General features: G+C 52.4%; 1 protein-coding gene across 1 annotated transcript in view; it reads right to left on the reverse strand.

Moving 5' to 3' along the window:
• LOC140464161 (TOM1-like protein 1) overlaps positions 1-18,415 on the reverse strand; it is a 95,770-nt gene extending 77,355 nt beyond the window's left edge. Inside the window, exon 1 of the mRNA XM_072558972.1 lies at positions 18,260-18,415. Coding sequence (XP_072415073.1) covers positions 18,260-18,317 — 58 coding nt within the window. The 5' untranslated portion in view covers positions 18,318-18,415. The remainder of the gene's footprint in view (positions 1-18,259) is intronic.
• Positions 18,416-18,657: the final 242 nt, after the last annotated feature.

The following is an 18,657-nucleotide window of genomic DNA, read 5'->3' on the forward strand; positions in this document are numbered from 1 at the left end:
TGCAGTGGGTCAGGAAGGCAGCTCCACCCCCACCTTCTCAAGGGGGCAACTAGGGACGGCAAGAAAATGCTGGGCCCAGCCTGTGATGTCCACATACCATGACTGAATACTTAAAAATAATGGAGCTAGACTCGGGTATACACACATTTCAGAGTCTCCAAAAGACATGAAATTCTGAACTGTGTCACTCAGTGCAGAGAATATGAAGAGAGTTCAGGAGAATGAGCTGTCTTGTGACAGATGACATTTAATACAGTGATAGATTGTGTTGGTGAGAAAACAAAGGGAACTATTTTAAATGAGGCATGGACAAAGTGACTTGGAGTTTTGCAGACAGCATCCTTTTGAAAATGGTACTTTGACAAATGGAGAATCTTGCGTGTGATGGAGAAGGGAGTGTCAGAGTCTGAGGTTAAGGTGGACTTGTATCAACACCCCCAGGCTGTGTCAGGCACCATAGCAAGGCCATGGAAAGAGTACGGAGGGAGAATGGACCCAGGGCTGAGGGTAACGCAGACTGAGAGTCTCTGGGGCTGCATTCCTCTGGGTCTGAAAAAGGACTTCACAGGAACCCTCAAAATAAATTGGGTAATGACCTGAAAAGGAAAACATGTACAGAACAATGGAAAAAGCAGAGAAGGCTGGGGGTGGGGGGGGGGAACCTGATCGAGGTGATTATGATGATGGGGGGAATGGACAGGTGGGGGGGTATGGACAGGTAGGGGGCATGGACAGGTGGGGGGTATAGACAGGTGAGGGGTATAGACAGGTGGGGGGTATAGACAGGTGGGGGGGTATGGACAGGTGGGGGGTATAGACAGGTGGGGGGGTATGGACAGGTGGGGGGGTATGGACAGGTGGGGGGTATGGACAGGTGGGGGGGTATGGACAGGTGGGGGGGGTATGGACAGGTGGGGGGGTATGGACAGGTGGGGGGGTATGGACAGGTGGGGGGGGTATGGACAGGTGGGGGGGTATGGACAGGTGGGGGGGGTATGGACAGGTGGGGGGGTATGGACAGGTGGGGGGGGTATGGACAGGTGGGGGGGTATGGACAGGTGGGGGGGTATGGACTGGTGGGGGGGTATGGACAGGTGGGGGGTATGGACAGGGAGGTTATGGACAGGTGGGGGGGGTATGGACAGGTGGGGGGGTATGGACAGGTGGGGGGGGTATGGACAGGTGGGGGGGGTATGGACAGGTGGGGGGGGTATGGACAGGTGGGGGGGTATGGACAGGTGGGGGGGGTATGGACAGGTGGGGGGGGTATGGACAGGTGGGGGGGGTATGGACAGGTGGGGGGGTATGGACAGGTGGGGGGGTATGGACAGGTGGGTGGGGAATGGACAGGGAGGTTATGGACAGGTGAGTGGGTATTGGACGGGGTGTTATGGACAGGTGGGTTGGGACTGGACGGGGGGTTATGGACAGGTTGGGGGGGTAGGGACAGGGGGTTATGGACAGTTGGGTGGGCATGAACAGGTGGGTGGGGTATGGACGGGGGGTTATAGACAGGTGGGAGGGAATAGACAAATGGGGTGGGGTATGGACAGGTGGGGAGGGAATGGATGAGGGGGGTTATGGACAGGTGGGTGGGGAATGGACATGTCGGTGGGGTATGAACGGGGGGGTATGTACAGGTGGGTGTGCATGGACAGGTGGGGGGGTATGGACAGGTGGGGGGGCATGAACAGGTGGGGGGGTATGGACAGGTGGGGGGGCATGAACAGGTGCGTGGGGTATGGACAGGGGGGGGTATAGACATGTCGGTGGGGTATGGACAGGGGTGTATGGACGGGGGAGAGTGGATTGCATAGAAAGCAGCTTTCCCTTGTGGTCTCTGTTTGGTCATTACATCTGATTGGTGTACACGAACATCCAGCTCCCTCTGATCCCATTCAGGAGATCCTCGACATTTCTATTCCTCCTGGAGAAAAATGGATAGCCTGACCCTTTCCCCCACTATGGTCCATCTGCTAACTGTTTGTTCGCTCTCTGAACCCACCAACACCTGCTTTGAAGGTTTTTGGTCCCCTCTACGCTAACTTGATCTCCTCGTAATTTTTGCATCGTCATCAAATTTGGCTTCAAATCGGTTGTAAGCCAGTGAGGACCAAGCATTGATCCCTGTGTCACTCCACGTGTTAAAAATCCCAACCTGAAAATGTCCTTCCATCCCAACCCTCCCCACCTGCTTACAGGAAATAAGCTCACATCCTTTGGACGTGCATTGGGAACAGTTCAGAAAAGGTTCAACTGGCTGATTCCTGGGATGAAGGTGCTGTCTTACTTGGAAGGTTGGGCCAATGCTGATAAACATCTAACAGGACTTGACCCAGTCAACACAGGAAGGGTGTTCCTGATGTCCCGGGAGTCCAGATCCAGGGGGTCATAGTCTAAGGATATGGGGTAGGTCATTTCGGACTGGGATGAGGAGAATTGTCTTCACCCAGAGAGTGGGGAGCTTTCACAGGACGAGGTTGAAGACAGAACATTGAACATTTTTAGGGAATTGGATATATTCCTTGGGCTATAGGGGTCAGTGTTTAAAGGGAAAGCAGGAAGAGGGTATTGAGTTGGATGATAAGAGGAGGCAGTGGCCCTAATGGTATTACCACTGGGCTGTTAATCCAGAGACCCAGGTAACATCCTGGGCACCTGGGTTCAAATCCCACCACAGCAGATAGTGGAATACGAATCCAGAATTAGGTGTCTAATGACAACGGTGAATCCATCGTCAATTGTTAGAAATACCCACCTGGTTAACTGCTGTTCTTAGTTCATCTGACCTAGATGTAACTCAATGTAGTTGAGTGTGTGGTTCTGGAAAAGCACAGTAGAACAGGCAGCATCTGAGGAGCAGCTCCACTGACCCACAAGCCGCCTTCCTGATGAAGGGCTTTTGTCTGAAACGTCGATTCCCCAGCTCCTCGGATGCTGCCTGACCTGCTGCGCTTTTCCAGCACCACACACTCGACTCTGATCTCCCGCATCTGCAGTCCTCACTTTCTCCCTAGTGTAGTTGACCCTTACCTGCCCTCTGAGATGGGCAATAAATACTGGCCAAGCCAGCTATGTCCTCATGGATAAATGAATAAGAAATCCGAATGGCCTAAAAGTCTACTCCTGTTCTGATTTTCTCTTCCTCTAACATGTCAGAGTCCGGAAGAATGGGGGTTGAAACATAAACTCTGAGGGGGCCTGACAGAGTGAATGCTGGGAGGAAGGGTGCCCTCCTGACAGTATCTAAAGATGAGCTCTCAATGCTGGAAGCAGTAATCGTTTGAGTGACATCTGATCAAATTCCTGTTGGAAATCCAAACGCATTACATTAGATGGTCACACTTTATCCCTCCCCCCACCTTACATTCTTAATGAATTCAAATAAACTTGTTCAACACTTTGTACATGGGAAATCATGTCTCACAAACTCAATTGAGTTTTTTGAAGAAGTAACAAAGAGGATTGATGAGGGCAGAGCAGTAGATGCGATCTATCTGGACTTCAGTAAAGCGTTCGACAAGGTTCCCCATGGGAGGCTGATTAGCAAGGTTAGAACTCATAGAATACAGGGAGAACTAGCCCTGTGGCACAGTGGTTAGCACTGCTACCTCACAATGCCAGAGCCCCGAGTTCAATTCCCACCTCAGGCGACTCTCTGTGTGGAGTTTGCACGTTCTCCCCATGTCTGCGTGGGTTTCCTCCGGGTGCTCCGGTTTCCTCCCACACTCCAAAGATGTGCAGGTTAGGTGAACTGGCCATGCTAAATTGCCCATAGTGTTAGGTGAAGGGGTAAACGTAGGGGAATGAGTCTGGGTGGGTTGCGCTTCAGCGGGTCAGTGTGGACTTGTTGGACTGAAGGGCCTGTTTCCACACTGTAAGTAATCTAATCTAAAAAACTAGCCATTTGGATACAGAACTGGCTCAAAGATAGAAGACAGAGGGTGGTGGTGAAGGGTAGTTTTTCAGACTGGAGGCCTGTGACCAGTGGAGTGCCACAAGGATCAGTGCTGGGCCCTCTACTTTTTGTCATTTACATAAATGATTTGGATGCGAGCATAAGAGGTAGAGTTAGTAAGTTTGCAGATGATACCAAAATTGGGGGTGTAGTGGACAGCGAAGAGGGTTACCTCAGATTACAATAAGATCTTGACCAGATGGGCCAATGGGCTGAGAAGTGGCAGATGGAGTTTAAGTTAGATAAATGTGAGGTGGTCCTAAGGAGTGCTGCTAGTGAAGAAGGCAATTGGTATGCTTTCCTTTATTGGTCAGACTATTGAGTACAGGAGTTGGGAGGTCATGTTGCGGCTGTACAGGACATTGGTTAGGCCACTGTTGGAATATTGTGTGCAATTCTGGTCTCCTTCCTATCGGAAAGATGTTGTGAAACTTGAAAGGGTTCAGAAAAGATTTACAAGGATGTTGCCAGGGTTCGAGGATCTGAGCTATAGGGAGAGGCTGAACAGGCTGGGGCTGTTTTCCCTGGAGCGTTGGAGGCTGAGGGGTGACCTTATAGAGGGTTACAAAATTATGAGGGGCATGGATAGGATAAATAGACAAAGTATTTTCCCTGGGGTAGGGGAGTCCAGAACTAGAGGGCATAGGTTTAGGGTGAGAGGGGAAAGATATAAAAGAGACCTAAGGGGCAACTTTTTCATGCAGAGGGTGGTCCTTGTATGGAATGAGCTGCCAGAGGAAGTGGTGGAGGCTAGTACAATTACAACATTTAAGAGGCATTTGGGTGGGTATATGAATAGGAAGGGTTTGGAGGGATATGGGCCGGGTGCTGGCAGGTGGGACTAGATTGGGTTGGGATACCTGGTCAGCATGGACGGGTTGGACCGAAGGGCCTGTTTCTGTGCTGTACATCTCTATGACTCTATAACATTATTCCCTTTTACACAAAATCATGATTTTCCACACCCCCTCATTTTGTGCATTGTCCCAGGGACAGACATTAGGCTAGCTCACTTACAGTTGCTTGCTTTCCATTCGGTGGATGTGTGGGAGTCAGTAGACGGGAGGCTGGGAGAGCCCAGCAGGTCAGACAGCGTCCGAGGAGCAGGAAAGTCAACGTTTCAACCCAAGGCCTTTGTCAGTTCCTCGGCTGCTGTCTGACCTGCTGGGCTCTCCCAGCCTCACATCTACTGACTCTGACTTCTGCACCTGCAGTCCTTACTGTCTCCAAGTGTGGGATTTGTGCTTTCCCTATCCACTGGGATCTTTCCAAAATCAAGAGAATTCGGGAATATCAAAACCAAAGCATTCACTATCTGTGTAGCCACTTCCTTTAAGACCCTAGCACATTGACCATCAGGTTGTGGGGACATGTCCACTTTCAGTTCCACTCATCTACACAGCATCCTTCCTCTCTGGTTGTTTTAAAGCTCCACCCTTCCTCTCACCTCTCAATTCTCTGCTATTTGGGGATGCTTTTCTTGAGAAGACAGATACAAAACATTTCTTCAATATCTCCTTGTCACTCTGGTTTTCCATTATTAATGCTCCAGTCTTACTCTCTGAGGGACCATGACAGTTTTTGTTCCCCTGGTCTTTTAAGAAATTATTAAGCCATCTCTTGCTTCACTGGATCTGTTGATAATTGTTCCTCTGATCCTCCCCCCTTCTTTTTCTAATTAAAGGTGCCACATAAATGCAACTTGGCATTGTTCCGAGAACACCTCTCAAAAGTTGTACTTCAATCAAAACAAACCAGACGGTTTTATTTCTCAAGCTGTTGTCGTCTGATTGGCATTACCCTGAGAAATGATCTTTGGAACAGTGTGAGTTGAAACAGTTGCACTGGATGTTCAGGGTCATTCTGCCTTCAAAAGGAGGCTCATTCAGAAACTCTGTGTGTTCACAAATGTAGTTTCCAGTCAGCAAACATGTGTTAAGCTGTGAGCTCTCCTGACAAACTAAAACTGGTTTTGAGTGTAACTCTCCGGATTATCAAGCAGCCACTGTCGGATTGTGGAATCCCCTGTAATATTAGGCTTGGCAAATAGGATTAGGGAGAACCCAAAGGCATTTACTCATACATCAGGAATAAGAGAATGATCAGGGAGAAGGTAGGGCCGATCAGGGATAGCGGAGGGACCTTGTGCGTGGACTCTGAGCAGATAGGGGAAGCCCTAAATGAATATTTTGCTTCAGTTTTCTTTCAGGGCAGGGACCTTGTTGTGAATGAGAACTTTGAGGAGCTGGGATACAGGCTTGACCAGATTGGTGAAGTTGGTGTGCTGGAAATTTTGGCAAACATTAAGATTGATAAGTTCCCCAGGGCCAGACCAGATTTATCCCAGGCTGATCTGGGAAGGGAGAGAGGAGGTTGCTAAGCCGCTGGGGAAGATCTTTGCTTCCTCACTCTCCACGGGAGTCGTACCGGAGGATTGGAGGGAGGTGAATGTTGTTCCTCTTTTCAAGAAGGGGAATAGGGAAATCCCTGGCAATTACCGACCAGTCAGTCTTATGTCTGTGGTCAGCAAGGTTTTAGAAAGAATCCCGAAGGATAGGATCTATAACTATTTGGAAAAGCAGAGTGTGATTAAAGGCAGTCAGCATGGCTTTGTGAGGGGCAGGTCATGCCTCACAAATCTTATTGAGTTCTTTGAGGAGGTGACGAGACAGGTCGATGAAGGTCGGGCAGTGGATGTGGTGTATATGGACTTCAGCAAGGCATTTGATAGGGTTCCCCATGGTAGGCTTATTCATAAAGTCAGGAAGTATGGGATACAGGGAGATTTGGCTATCTGGATTCAGAATTGGCTGGCTGATAGAAGGCTGACAGTGGTTGTAGATGGAAAGTATTCTGCCTGGAGGTCAGTGTTTGAGTGGGATCCCGCAGGGCTCTGTTCTTGGGCCTCTGCTCTTTGTAGTTTTTATAAATGACTTGGATGAGGAGGTTGAGGGGTGGGTTAGTAAATTTGCTGATGACACAAAGGTTGGAGGTGCCGTCGTTAGTCTAGAGGACTACCGCAGGCTGCAGTGTGACATAGACAGGATGCAGAGCTGGGCTGAGAAATGGCAGATGGAGTTCAACCTGGATAAATGGGAAGTGATGCATTTTGGAAGGTCGAACTCGAATGCTGAATATAGGATTAAAGACAGGATTCTTGGCAGTGTAGAGGAACAGAGGGATCTGGGTGTGCAAGTACATAGATCCATAAAAGTTGCCACCCAAGTGGATAGGGTTGTTAAGAAAGCATATAGTATTTTGACTTTCATTAACGGGGGATCGAGTTTAAGAGCCATGAAGTTTTGCTGCAGCTCTACAAACCCCTGATGAGGCCACACTTGGAATATTGTGTCCAGTTGTGGTTGCCCTACTATAGGAATGATACAGAGGCTTTGGAGAGGGTGCAAAGAAGGTTTACCAGGATGCTGCCTGGACTGGAGGGCTTGCCTTATGAAGAAAGGTTGAATAAGCTCGGACTGTTCTCTCTGGAGAGAAGGAGGGAGAGAGGAGACCTGATCGAGGTATACAAGGTAATGAGGGGCACGGGTAGAGTCAATAGCCAGAGACTTTTCCCCAGGGCAGGACTGACTGGTACGAGGAGTCACAGTTTAACGATATTAGGAGGAAGGAATAGAGGGGACATCAGAGGTAGATTCTTTATGCAGAGAGTTGTGAATGTATGGAATGCATTGCCAGCTGTGGTGGTGGAAACAGAGTCATTGGGGATATTTAAGTGACTGCTGGACATGCACATGGAGAGCAGTGAGTTGAGGGGTGCGTAGGTTAGGATTAAACATTTACATTAGGATTAAACCTCGGCATAACATCGTGGGCCAAAGGGCCTGTTCTTGTCCTGTACTTTTCTATGTTCTATGTTTTGTCAGTACATGCTGCTTGAGTACAGACAGTATTTCGCTCATCGTGAACAGGCGGAGTGACTCCTGTTTGCTCTTATCTGCCAGACTTTGGAATGTACAGCCTACGTTCCTGACCAAAGTTAAAAATCACACAACAGCAGGTTATAGTCCAACAGGTGTATTTGGAAGTACTAGCTTTTGGAACGCTGCTCCTTCATCAGGTGTTTATAAAGGAGAAGCACTTTGAAAGCTAGTGCTTCCAAATAAACCTATTGGACTATAAGCTGGTGTTGTTGGATTTTTAACTTTGTCCACCCCAGTCCAACACCAGCTCCCCCATATCTTATGTTCCTGGCATCACAGCAGCACTGAAACTCACACAAGACCTCCCACACCAGACAGACCAGAACAATACCTTATCGGCTTCACAGCAGAATCCAGTAAATTCTTGGAACCACATGGATTAGGATTGAATGAATAGCTGATCTGAGCAGAAACTCGACAGGGGATCTCTTTCCCCTCTCCCCATCAGTAATGAATGCTAATTAGGTATTCTGAATAACCTGGAGATCCAGTCTGAATCCCAGGCTTCCCAACTTAACAAAGTAACCTTTCACATCTTCAGTATATCCTAAAATGTTACAGAGAACATATGGAGCAGTTTTAATGAAACACAGAAAGACCAGGTAATAGGTTTTAAGCAAAAATGATCAAGGGGTAAGGATTGAACAGAACTCTTTCAAATCTTCACCATGAGTTACCGAGGGATCTTTTCAGTCACAGAGAGGGAGACTTGGTTTAACCTTTCTGCAAGATGACAGCACCTCTGACAGTGCGACACTCTCTCTACACTGACTCTCCGACAGTGCGACACTCTCTCTACACTGACTCTCCGACAGTGCGACACTCCCTCAGCACTGACCCTCCGACAGTGCGGCACTCCCTCAGCACTGATCCTCTGACACTGCGGCACTCCCTCAGTACTGACCCTCCGACAGTGCAGCACTCTCTCAGCACTGACCCTCCGACAGTGCGGCACTCCCTCAGCACTGACCATCCGACAGTGCGGCACTCCCTCAGTACTGACCCTCCGACAGTGCGACACTCCCCCAGCACTGACCCTCCGACAGTGCGGCACTCCCTCAGCACTGACCATCCGACAGTGCGGCACTCCCTCAGCACTGACCCTCCGACAGTGCGGCACTCCCTCAGTACTGACCCTCTAACAGTGCGACACTCCCCCAGCACTGACCCTCTGACAGTGCGACACTCCCCCAGCACTGACCCTCCGATAGTGCGGCACTCCCTCAGTACTGACCCTCCGACAGTGCGACACTCCCTCAGCACTGACCCTCCGACAGTGCGACACTCCCTCAGCACTGACCCTCCGACAGTGCGGCACTCCCTCAGTACTGACCCTCCGACAGTGCAGCACTCTCTCAGCACTGACCCTCCGACAGTGCGGCACTCCCTCAGCACTGACCATCCGACAGTGCGGCACTCCCTCAGTACTGACCCTCCGACAGTGCGACACTCCCCCAGCACTGACCCTCCGACAGTGCGGCACTCCCTCAGCACTGACCATCCGACAGTGCGGCACTCCCTCAGCACTGACCCTCCGACAGTGCGGCACTCCCTCAGTACTGACCCTCTGACAGTGCGACACTCCCCCAGCACTGACCCTCCGATAGTGCGGCACTCCCTCAGTACTGACCCTCCGACAGTGCGACACTCCCTCAGCACTGACCCTCCGACAGTGCGACACTCCCTCAGCACTGACCCTCCGACAGTGCGGCACTCCCTCAGCACTGACCCTCCGACAGTGCGGCACTCCCTCAGCACTGACCCTCCGACAGTGCGGCACTCCCTCAGTACTGACCCTCTGACAGTGCAACACTCCCTCAGCACTGACCCTCCGACAGTGCGGCACTCCCTCAGCACTGACCCTCTGACAGTGCGGCACACCCTCAGCACTGACCCTCTGACAGTGCGGCACTCCCTCAGCACCGACCCTCTGACAGTGCGGCACTCCCTCAGCACCGACCCTCTGACAGTGCGGCACACCCTCAGCACTGACCCTCTGACAGTGCGGCACTCCCTCAGCACCGACCCTCTGACAGTGCGGCACTCCCTCAGCACTGACCCTCTGACAGTGCAGGACTCCCTGTGGTCTACGCTGGTGATTTGCCCTCTGGCCCCCAGTGTAGTGGATGAGCTCTGCACACTCTGATTCGGAGGTGAATGATGTCTGCACTCAGCTAAGAATGGCCTGGATTGGCTCTGAGGTCCCCTGTGTCAGGGTTGCTGTGATGATAGTGGGGTTACTGTACCCCATTGCAAACCTGTCACCAACGCAGTGCTCTCCATTACTATAACCCTGGACCCAAACCTCCTGTTGATGATGAGCCGTACCCAGATCACCCACTCCTCGCCATCAGCTGCCCTCATGATCACAAACTATGTTCAGTGAGTGCAGAGAGCCAATTAAATCAAAGATCCTCAGCTGCAGTGCTCCCTCCTTCCCACACGGCTGGCTGCATGTTAGCAATGTTTACTAACAAACCATTCGAAACCAATCCATCTTCGACACGAGTGCCACATCCCTCAGCCCCGCGAGTGAGCTCTGGGTCAAGGCTGACCCACCCGATGCTGTACCGAGGGAGTGCCACACTGCCACATACAGCACCGCTCCAATCAGGTGGTAAAACAGGCTCTGCCGCTCCCGCCCGGGGGAGTATTGGGGGGGTGTGGGGGGGGAGGGGAGGGGGAATGGGAGGGAGGGGGAATTGGAGATGGGGGGGAGGGGAATGGGAGATGGGGGGGTGGAGGGGAATGGGAGATGGGGGGGGAGGAGGGGAATGGGAGATGGGGGGTAGAGGGGAATGGGAGATGGGGGGATGGAGGGGAATGGGAGATAGGGGGGGTGGAGGGGAATGGGAGATAGGGGGGGGTGGAGGGGAATGGGAGATGGGGGGGTGGAGGGGAATGGGAGATGGGGGGGGAGGAGGGGAATGGGAGATGGGGGGGGAGGAGGGGAATGGGAGATGGGGGGTAGAGGGGAATGGGAGATGGGGGGGGTGGAGGGGAATGGGAGATAGGGGGGGGTGGAGGGGAATGGGAGATGGGGGGGTGGAGGGGAATGGGAGATGGGGGGTAGAGGGGAATGGGAGATGGGGGGATGGAGGGGAATGGGAGATGGGGGAATGGAGGGGAATGGGAGGTGGGGGGGGGTGGAGGGGAATGGGAGATAGGGGTGGAGGGGAATGGGAGATGGGGGGGGTGGAGGGGAATGGGAGATGGGGGGGAGGGGAATGGGAGATGGGGGGCGGAGGGGAATGGGAGATGGAGGGGTAGAGGGGAATGGGAGATGGGGGGGTGGGGGGGAATGGGAGATGGGGGGGTGGAGGGGAATGGGAGATGGGGGGGGTGGAGGGGAATGGGAGATGGGGGGGGTGGAGGGGAATGGGAGATGGGGGGGTGGAGGGGAATGGGAGATGGGGGGGTGGAGGGGAATGGGAGATGGGGGGGGTGGAGGGGAATGGGAGATGGGGGGGAGGGGAATGGGAGATGGGGGGTGGAGGGGAATGGGAGATGGGGGGCGGAGGGGAATGGGAGATGGGGGGAGGGGAATGGGAGATAGGGGGGGTGGAGGGGAATGGGAGATGGGGGGGAGGGGAATGGGAGATGGGGGGGAGGGGAATGGGAGATAGGGGGTTGGGGGGGGAATGGGTGATAGGGGGTTGGGGGGGGAATGGGTGATAGGGTGATTGGGGGAGTGGTGAGGGGCAGTTCCTGTCTCCATTTGCTCCTCAGGATCTGTGTGACAGACCATCTGGTCAGCATCACCCTGCTTCTGACAGAGATTGCTGTGCCTTTCTGAGAACCATGTCAACATTTCAATAAAACTACTTTATTGGCCATTTTACATTTTAGCACATTCCAAAGGTTCTGAACAATGCATCATTAAATCAGTCTTGTTTCAAAACATGGGTCATCATACCCTCACAGGGCATAGTGTAAAGATTAGTGAGTTCTGAGAAGATTTGTAGGTTGATGATCTGGATGTCGGTTTACTTGTTGAGCTGGAAGATTCATTTTCAGACATTTCGTCACTGTACTAGGTAACATCTTTAGGAAAATCTAGTCACCAGGATACATGATCAACTAGCCCCAAAAAGACATGACCCTCTCTCACTAGTATCCTCACATACGGATGAGGAAGGACACCACTTCGACTGGGACAACACATCCATCCTAGGACAAGCCAAACAAAGACACGCACAAGAATTCCTAGAAGCATGGCATTCCAACTGGAACTCTATCACCAAACACATCGAGTTAGACCCCATCTACCAGCCCCGGAAAAGAAAACAGGAAATTACATTACCATAGAAAATGATATCACCACAGGACATAACATCATTTTTGATGACAAAACGTCTGAAAACGATCCTTCCAGCTCAGTGAGTAAACCTACATCCAGTGTAGAGGTTGCTATACCTTAGGGATGTTTAGTGAGAGAGAATAAAGGATCCTTTTCTCTGTATCTCACCCCGTGCTGTCCCTGTCCTGTGAGTGTTTGATGGGGGGACAGTGTAGGGGGAGCGTTACTCTGTATCTAACCCCGTGCTGTCCCTATCCTGTGAGTGTTTGATGGGGACAGTGTAGAGGGAGCTTTATTTTTTATCTAACCCCGTGCTGTCCCTGTCCTGGGAGTGTTTGATGGGGGGACAGTGTAGAGAGAGCTTTACTCTGTATCTAACCCAGTGCTGTCCCTATCCTGCAAGTGTTTGATGGGGGGGAACAGTGTAGAGGGAGCTTTACTCTGTATCTAACCCCGTGCTGTCCCTGTCCTGGGAGTGTTTGATGGGGACAGTGTAGAGGGAGCTTTATTTTTTATCTAACCCCGTGCTGTCCCTGTCCTGGGAGTGTTTGATGGGGGGACAGAGTAGAGGGAGCGTTACTCTGTATCTAACCCCGTGCTGTCCCTATCCTGCGAGTGTTTGATGGGGGGACAGTGTAGAGGGAGCGTTACTCTGTATCTAACCCCGTGCTGTCCCTGTCCTGGGTGTGTTTGATGGGGGGACAGTGTAGAGGGAGCTTTATTTTTTATCTAACCCCGTGCTGTCCCTGTCCTGGGAGTGTTTGATGGGGGGGACAGTGTAGAGGGAGCTTTACTCTGTATCTAACCCCATGCTGTCCCTGTCCTGGGAGTGTTTGATGGGGGGACAGTGTAGAGGGAGCGTTACTCTGTATCTAACCCCGTGCTGTCCCTGTCCTGGAATGAGTTATCTTGCAGTGTTATCTATTCTTTTCCAACCTGTCATTTATGTAGTTCACAAATGTGAATAATCCCTGGAATCCGAGGTGCTGGTTAAACGTGCCCTCGGAGTTTCATTGGCAACAAAGGGAAGCAATGAGCTTTCAGAATCGAAACTAAGAGCAGGAATTGCTGTAAACACAGAGCAGGTGTACTCTAAACCTCTCTCGTAAGCAATTGTCGCTGAGAACATCATGTCAAAAACAATCAACTCCAAAGACATTTTCCTGTTTGACCCATTCTGAGAGTTTATGACAGAGACTCTGGTACAGATGAGACTTGATCCTGGACCTACTGGGTCAGAGGTAGGGACACTACCACTGCACTGCCAAGGCCCCAAGAACTGATCGGCCCCACTTTCTAATGAACACTGTCACTCATGAGTGTTATCGAATGAATCATGAATGAAATCACAATGCTGTTCTAATTCTCAGTTATTAGAGTGATACGAGGACAGGAGGGGATGTTTAACTAAAGCTGTGTTCCCATGACTTACTGCAGGAATGTCCAGAGTGAGACAGTGGAGATTGGTGCATCCCAGTTCAGGACGACACTGTGAGAAGAGGCTGATACCATGTGGCTGACGGAATGGGGACGGTGGGGTGTGGGGGGGTGGGGGGGTGGGGGGGAATCCCACTGGCAGAGTTTACCATCGGCTGAGGCTGAGGTGATGAGCAACTGACGGTGGATCAGAGAGAAATCTAAATATTTTCATAACAGCAAGATGTCAGAGAGTGAGCAAGAGGAAAGGATTCCCTGGAAACTCATCGGAAAGAAAAGGGTATAAACATGATCAAAATTAAATGTAGATGTTTGTAGGAACATAGGAACAGGAGAAGGCCATTCAACCCCTCCAGTCTGTTCCACCTTTCAACAAGACCATAGCTAATCTGCAGCCTAACTCCATATCCCTGCCTTTGGCCTGTATCCCTGAATACTTTTGCTTGATAAACAAGCATCCTTCTTCAATTTAAAATTAATAACGGACCCAGCATCAACTGCTGTTTGCGGGAGAGAGTTCCAAACCTCTCCCACCCAGTGTGTGGAGAACTGCTTCCTCACATCTCTCCTGAACAGTTCGAGCCCGAATCCTCAGACTGTGCCCCTACTCCTAGAATTCCCTCATCAATGGAAATGGTTCATCTTTATCTTCCCTACATTCTCATATTAATATCTTGAAGGCTTTGATCAGATCACCCTTTAACCTTCTCAATTCTCGGGAAAACAGGTCTAATTTGTACAAACAAGCCCTTGTAACTTAACCCCCGAGGACATTTGAAGTTTAAAAGCAAAGATGTTTTACACAACTCTGGCCAGACACCATCTGGAGAAACTGTCCTGAGCGAGTTATAGCTCACAGAGTGGCTGTGGTGTAGAAACAGCAGAATTATAACAGGTTCAAACAATATGGTGATGGGTTAGATAAACGTGATTTATATTCCCTGCGTTGCAATTTTTTTTTAGATTAGATTAGATTACTTACAGTGTGGAAACAGGCCCTTCGGACCAACAAGTCCACACCGACCCACCGAAGCGTAACCCACCCATACCCCTGCATCTATATCTACCCCTTACCTAACACTATGGGCAATTTAGCATGGCCAATTCACCTGACCTGCACATCTTTGGACTGTGGGAGGAAACCGGAGCACCTGGAGGAAACCCACGCAGACACGGGGAGAATGTGCAAACTCCACACAGTCAGTCGCAATGGTTCAGGGTAACTATTTCGGGGTTTAAGTAAATGAGCTGGAGGAAATGCTGAGAAACTATTTGCTCTGGGGTGGGGAGTGAACAAGGAGCAGATTGTCCAGGGTGGCTATCAGGAAACACATGTGGGGCTGGGAGGCACAAAGTCTCTCCACTGCCCCCACGGTGTGGGCACTCATGTACAAATGGAAGTTTTAGGAATGAAACATTTGTTAAATCAGGTCTAACACCAGGTTATTCCACCGGGTCTTTGAGGGGCTTTAGGAGAGAGCTGCGTTTGGATTTTTGAGAATTACCCTTTGCTTTTGTTCAGCTAATTTCTCACTAACTCCTCGCCCATTTATATTTTCATGTTGGTGTTGACATGCGGGCATTTGGAAGGGCAGAAAGAGAATGAGAAGGATCGACCAATATCCTTCATTATCGAGTTCCCTTTAAATTGAAAGCCACACACATCAGAACGAGCATTAATCTCCGAGCTCCCAAGAATCGGACAAGTCAAAGGTCTACCATCGCAAAAATGTTTCTTTTCTAAATAACTGAGAAAAGCCAAGAGTATAAGGTCACAGCCAATGCATTTGATCACATATTCTCAAAGCAAGAAACTTAAGCCAAACCGTTTTTATGACACCTCCTATTAATTATAATCACACATCATCTTTCTGTTGAAATAAAAGGAGTCAGTATGAAATAATTCTGTTGATAGTGTTCAGAACAATACCATTCACTAGATCATCCCCAACACAACAGCGCCTGAGGTTACACAGCCTTAACTTGGGAGATTCCACCTTCACAGCTGATTAATTCATCAACTCAACAGTTTGACATCTGATTGTTAGATGGGTCAGTAAACGCCAGTTCACAAACCGTGCACTCCACTCTGCAACTTCCATGACCTTCCCCTCTGACAGTGCCCACTCCCTCAGCACTGACCCTCCGACAGTGCGACACTCCCTCAGTACTGACCCTCCGACAGTGCCCACTCCCTCAGCACTGACCCTCCGACAGTGCCCACTCCCTCAGCACTGACCCTCCGACAGTGCCCACTCCCGCAGCACTGACCCTCCGACAGTGCCCACCCCCTCAGCACTGACCCTCCGACAGTGCCCACTCCCTCAGCACTGACCCTCTGACAGTGCGGCACTCCCTCAGCACTGACCCTCTGACAGTGCCCACTCCCTCAGCACTGACCCTCCGACAGTGCCACACTCCCTCAGCACTGACCCTCCGACAGTGCCACACTCCCTCAGCACTGACCCTCTGACAGTGCCCACTCCCTCAGCACTGACCCTCCGACAGTGCCACAATCCCTCAGCACTGACCCTCCGACAGTGCCACACTCCCTCAGCACTGACCCTCCGACAGTGCCACACTCCCTCAGTACTGACCCTCCGACAGTGCCACACTCCCTCAGCACTGACCCTCCGACAGTGCCACACTCCCTCAGTACTGACCCTCCGACAGTGCCACACTCCCTCAGTACTGACCCTCCGACAGTGCGGCACTCCCTCAGTACTGACCCTCCGACAGTGCGGCACTCCCTCAGCACTGACCCTCCGACAGTGTAGCACTCCGTCAGCACTGACCCTCTGACAGTGCCACACTCCCTCAGTACTGACCCTCCGACAGTGCGGCACTCCCTCAGTACTGACCCTCCGACAGTGCGGCACTCCCTCAGCACTGACCCTCCGACAGTGTAGCACTCCGTCAGCACTGACCCTCTGACAGTGCCACACTCCCTCAGTACTGACCCTCCGACAGTGCGGCACTCCCTCAGTACTGACCCTCCGACAGTGCGGCACTCCCTCAGCACTGACCCTCTGACAATGCCACACTCCCTCAGTACTGACCCTCCGAAAGTGCAGCACTCCCTCGACACTGACCCTCTGACAGTGTGGCACTCCCTCAGCACTGACCCTCCGACAGTGCGGCACTCCCTCAGTACTGACCCTCCGACAGTGCGGCACTCCCTCAACACTGACCCTCCGACAGTGCAGCACTCCCTCGACACTGACCCTCCGACAGCGCGGCACTCCCTCAGCAATGACCCACCGATAGTGCGGCACTCCCTCAGCACTGACACTCTGACAGTGCGGCACTCCCTCAGCACTGACCCTCTGACAATGCCACACTCCCTCAGTACTGACCCTCCGACAGTGCAGCACTCCATCGACACTGACCCTCTGACAGTGTAGCACTCCCTCAGCACTGACCCTCCGACATTGCAGCACTCCCTCAGTACTGACCCTCCGACAGTGCATCACTCCCTCAGTACTGACCCTCCGACAGTGCGGCACTCCCTCAGCACTGACCCTCCGACAGTGCGGCACTCCCTCAGTACTGACCCTCCGACAGCGCGGCACTCCCTCAGCACTGACCCTCCGACAGTGCAGCACTCCCTCAGCACTGACCCTCTGACAGTGCGGCACTCCCTCAGTACTGACCCTCCGACAGTGCGGCACTCCCTCGACACTGACCCTCCGACAGCGCGGCACTCCCTCAGCAATGACCCACCGATAGTGCGGCACTCCCTCAGCACTGACCCTCTGACAGTGCGGCACTCCCTCAGCACTGACCCTCTGACAGTGCGGCACTCCCTCAGTACTGACCCTCCGACAGTGCGGCACTCCCTCAGCACTGACCCTCTGACAGTGCGGCACTCCCTCGACACTGACCCTCCGACAGCGCGGCACTCCCTCAGCAATGACCCACCGATAGTGCGGTACTCCCTCAGCACTGACCCTCTGACAGTGCGGCACTCCCTCGGCACTGACCCTCTGACAGTGCCCACTCCCTCAGCACTGACCCTCTGACAGTGCCCACTCCCACAGCACTGACCCTCTGACAGTGCCCACTCCCACAGCACTGACCCTCTGACAGTGCCCACTCCCACAGCACTGACCCTCCGACAGTGCGGCACTCCCTCAGTACTGACCCTCCGACAGTGCGGCACTCCCTCGACACTGACCCTCCGACAGCGCGGCACTCCCTCAGTACTGACCCTCTGACAGTGCGGCACTCCCTCAGCACTGACCCTCTGACAGTGCGGCACTCCCTCAGCACTGACCCTCTGACAGTGCCCACTCCCACAGCACTGACCCTCTGACAGTGCCCACTCCCTCAGCACTGACCCTGTCCCCCGGACTATCGGGTGGCGGGGTGAGGGTGTGACTCCGTGTCTCCGCGTTCGTACCCGATCCCAGAATGTTCCCTGATCCCAGAATGTTCCCTGATCCCGGGTGATCCCCTGATCCCGGGTCATCCCCGATGATTCCCGATCCCGGAATGTTCCCTGATCCCGGGTGATTCCCGAGTCCGGGTGATTCCCGATTCCGGAGTGTTCCCTGATCCCGGGTAATCCCTGATCCCGGGTGATCCCCGATGATTCCCGATCCCGGGTGATCCCACACTCACCGATCAGTTTCCCGGTCCGTGTCTCAAACGGATCCTTCCCCGTTTTGCCGAACGCCATGTCCCGGAGAAACAGATCCCGGGATCAGTCCCGGAGCGGAGCCGGCCCGATCCCGGAGTGAGAGCGACTCAGAGGGAGGGAGGGACTGGGAGAGAGAGGGGGAGGGAGAAAGAAGGAGGGAGGGAAAGAGAGAGAGAGAATGAGGGGCTGGGAGGGACGGAGTGGGAGAACTCCTGAAGGGAGTGAGGGACAGGGATAGAGGGACAGAGAGAGTGAGGGACAGAGATAGAGGGACAGGGACAGAGGGAGTGAGGGACAGGGACAGAGGGAGTGAGGGACAGAGGGAGTGAGGGACAGGGACAGAGAGAGTGAGGGACAGGGACAGAGGGAGTGAGGGACA

This window comes from Chiloscyllium punctatum, chromosome 39 (assembly GCF_047496795.1).
Source record: "Chiloscyllium punctatum isolate Juve2018m chromosome 39, sChiPun1.3, whole genome shotgun sequence".
NCBI classification, from domain to species: Eukaryota; Metazoa; Chordata; class Chondrichthyes; order Orectolobiformes; family Hemiscylliidae; genus Chiloscyllium; species Chiloscyllium punctatum.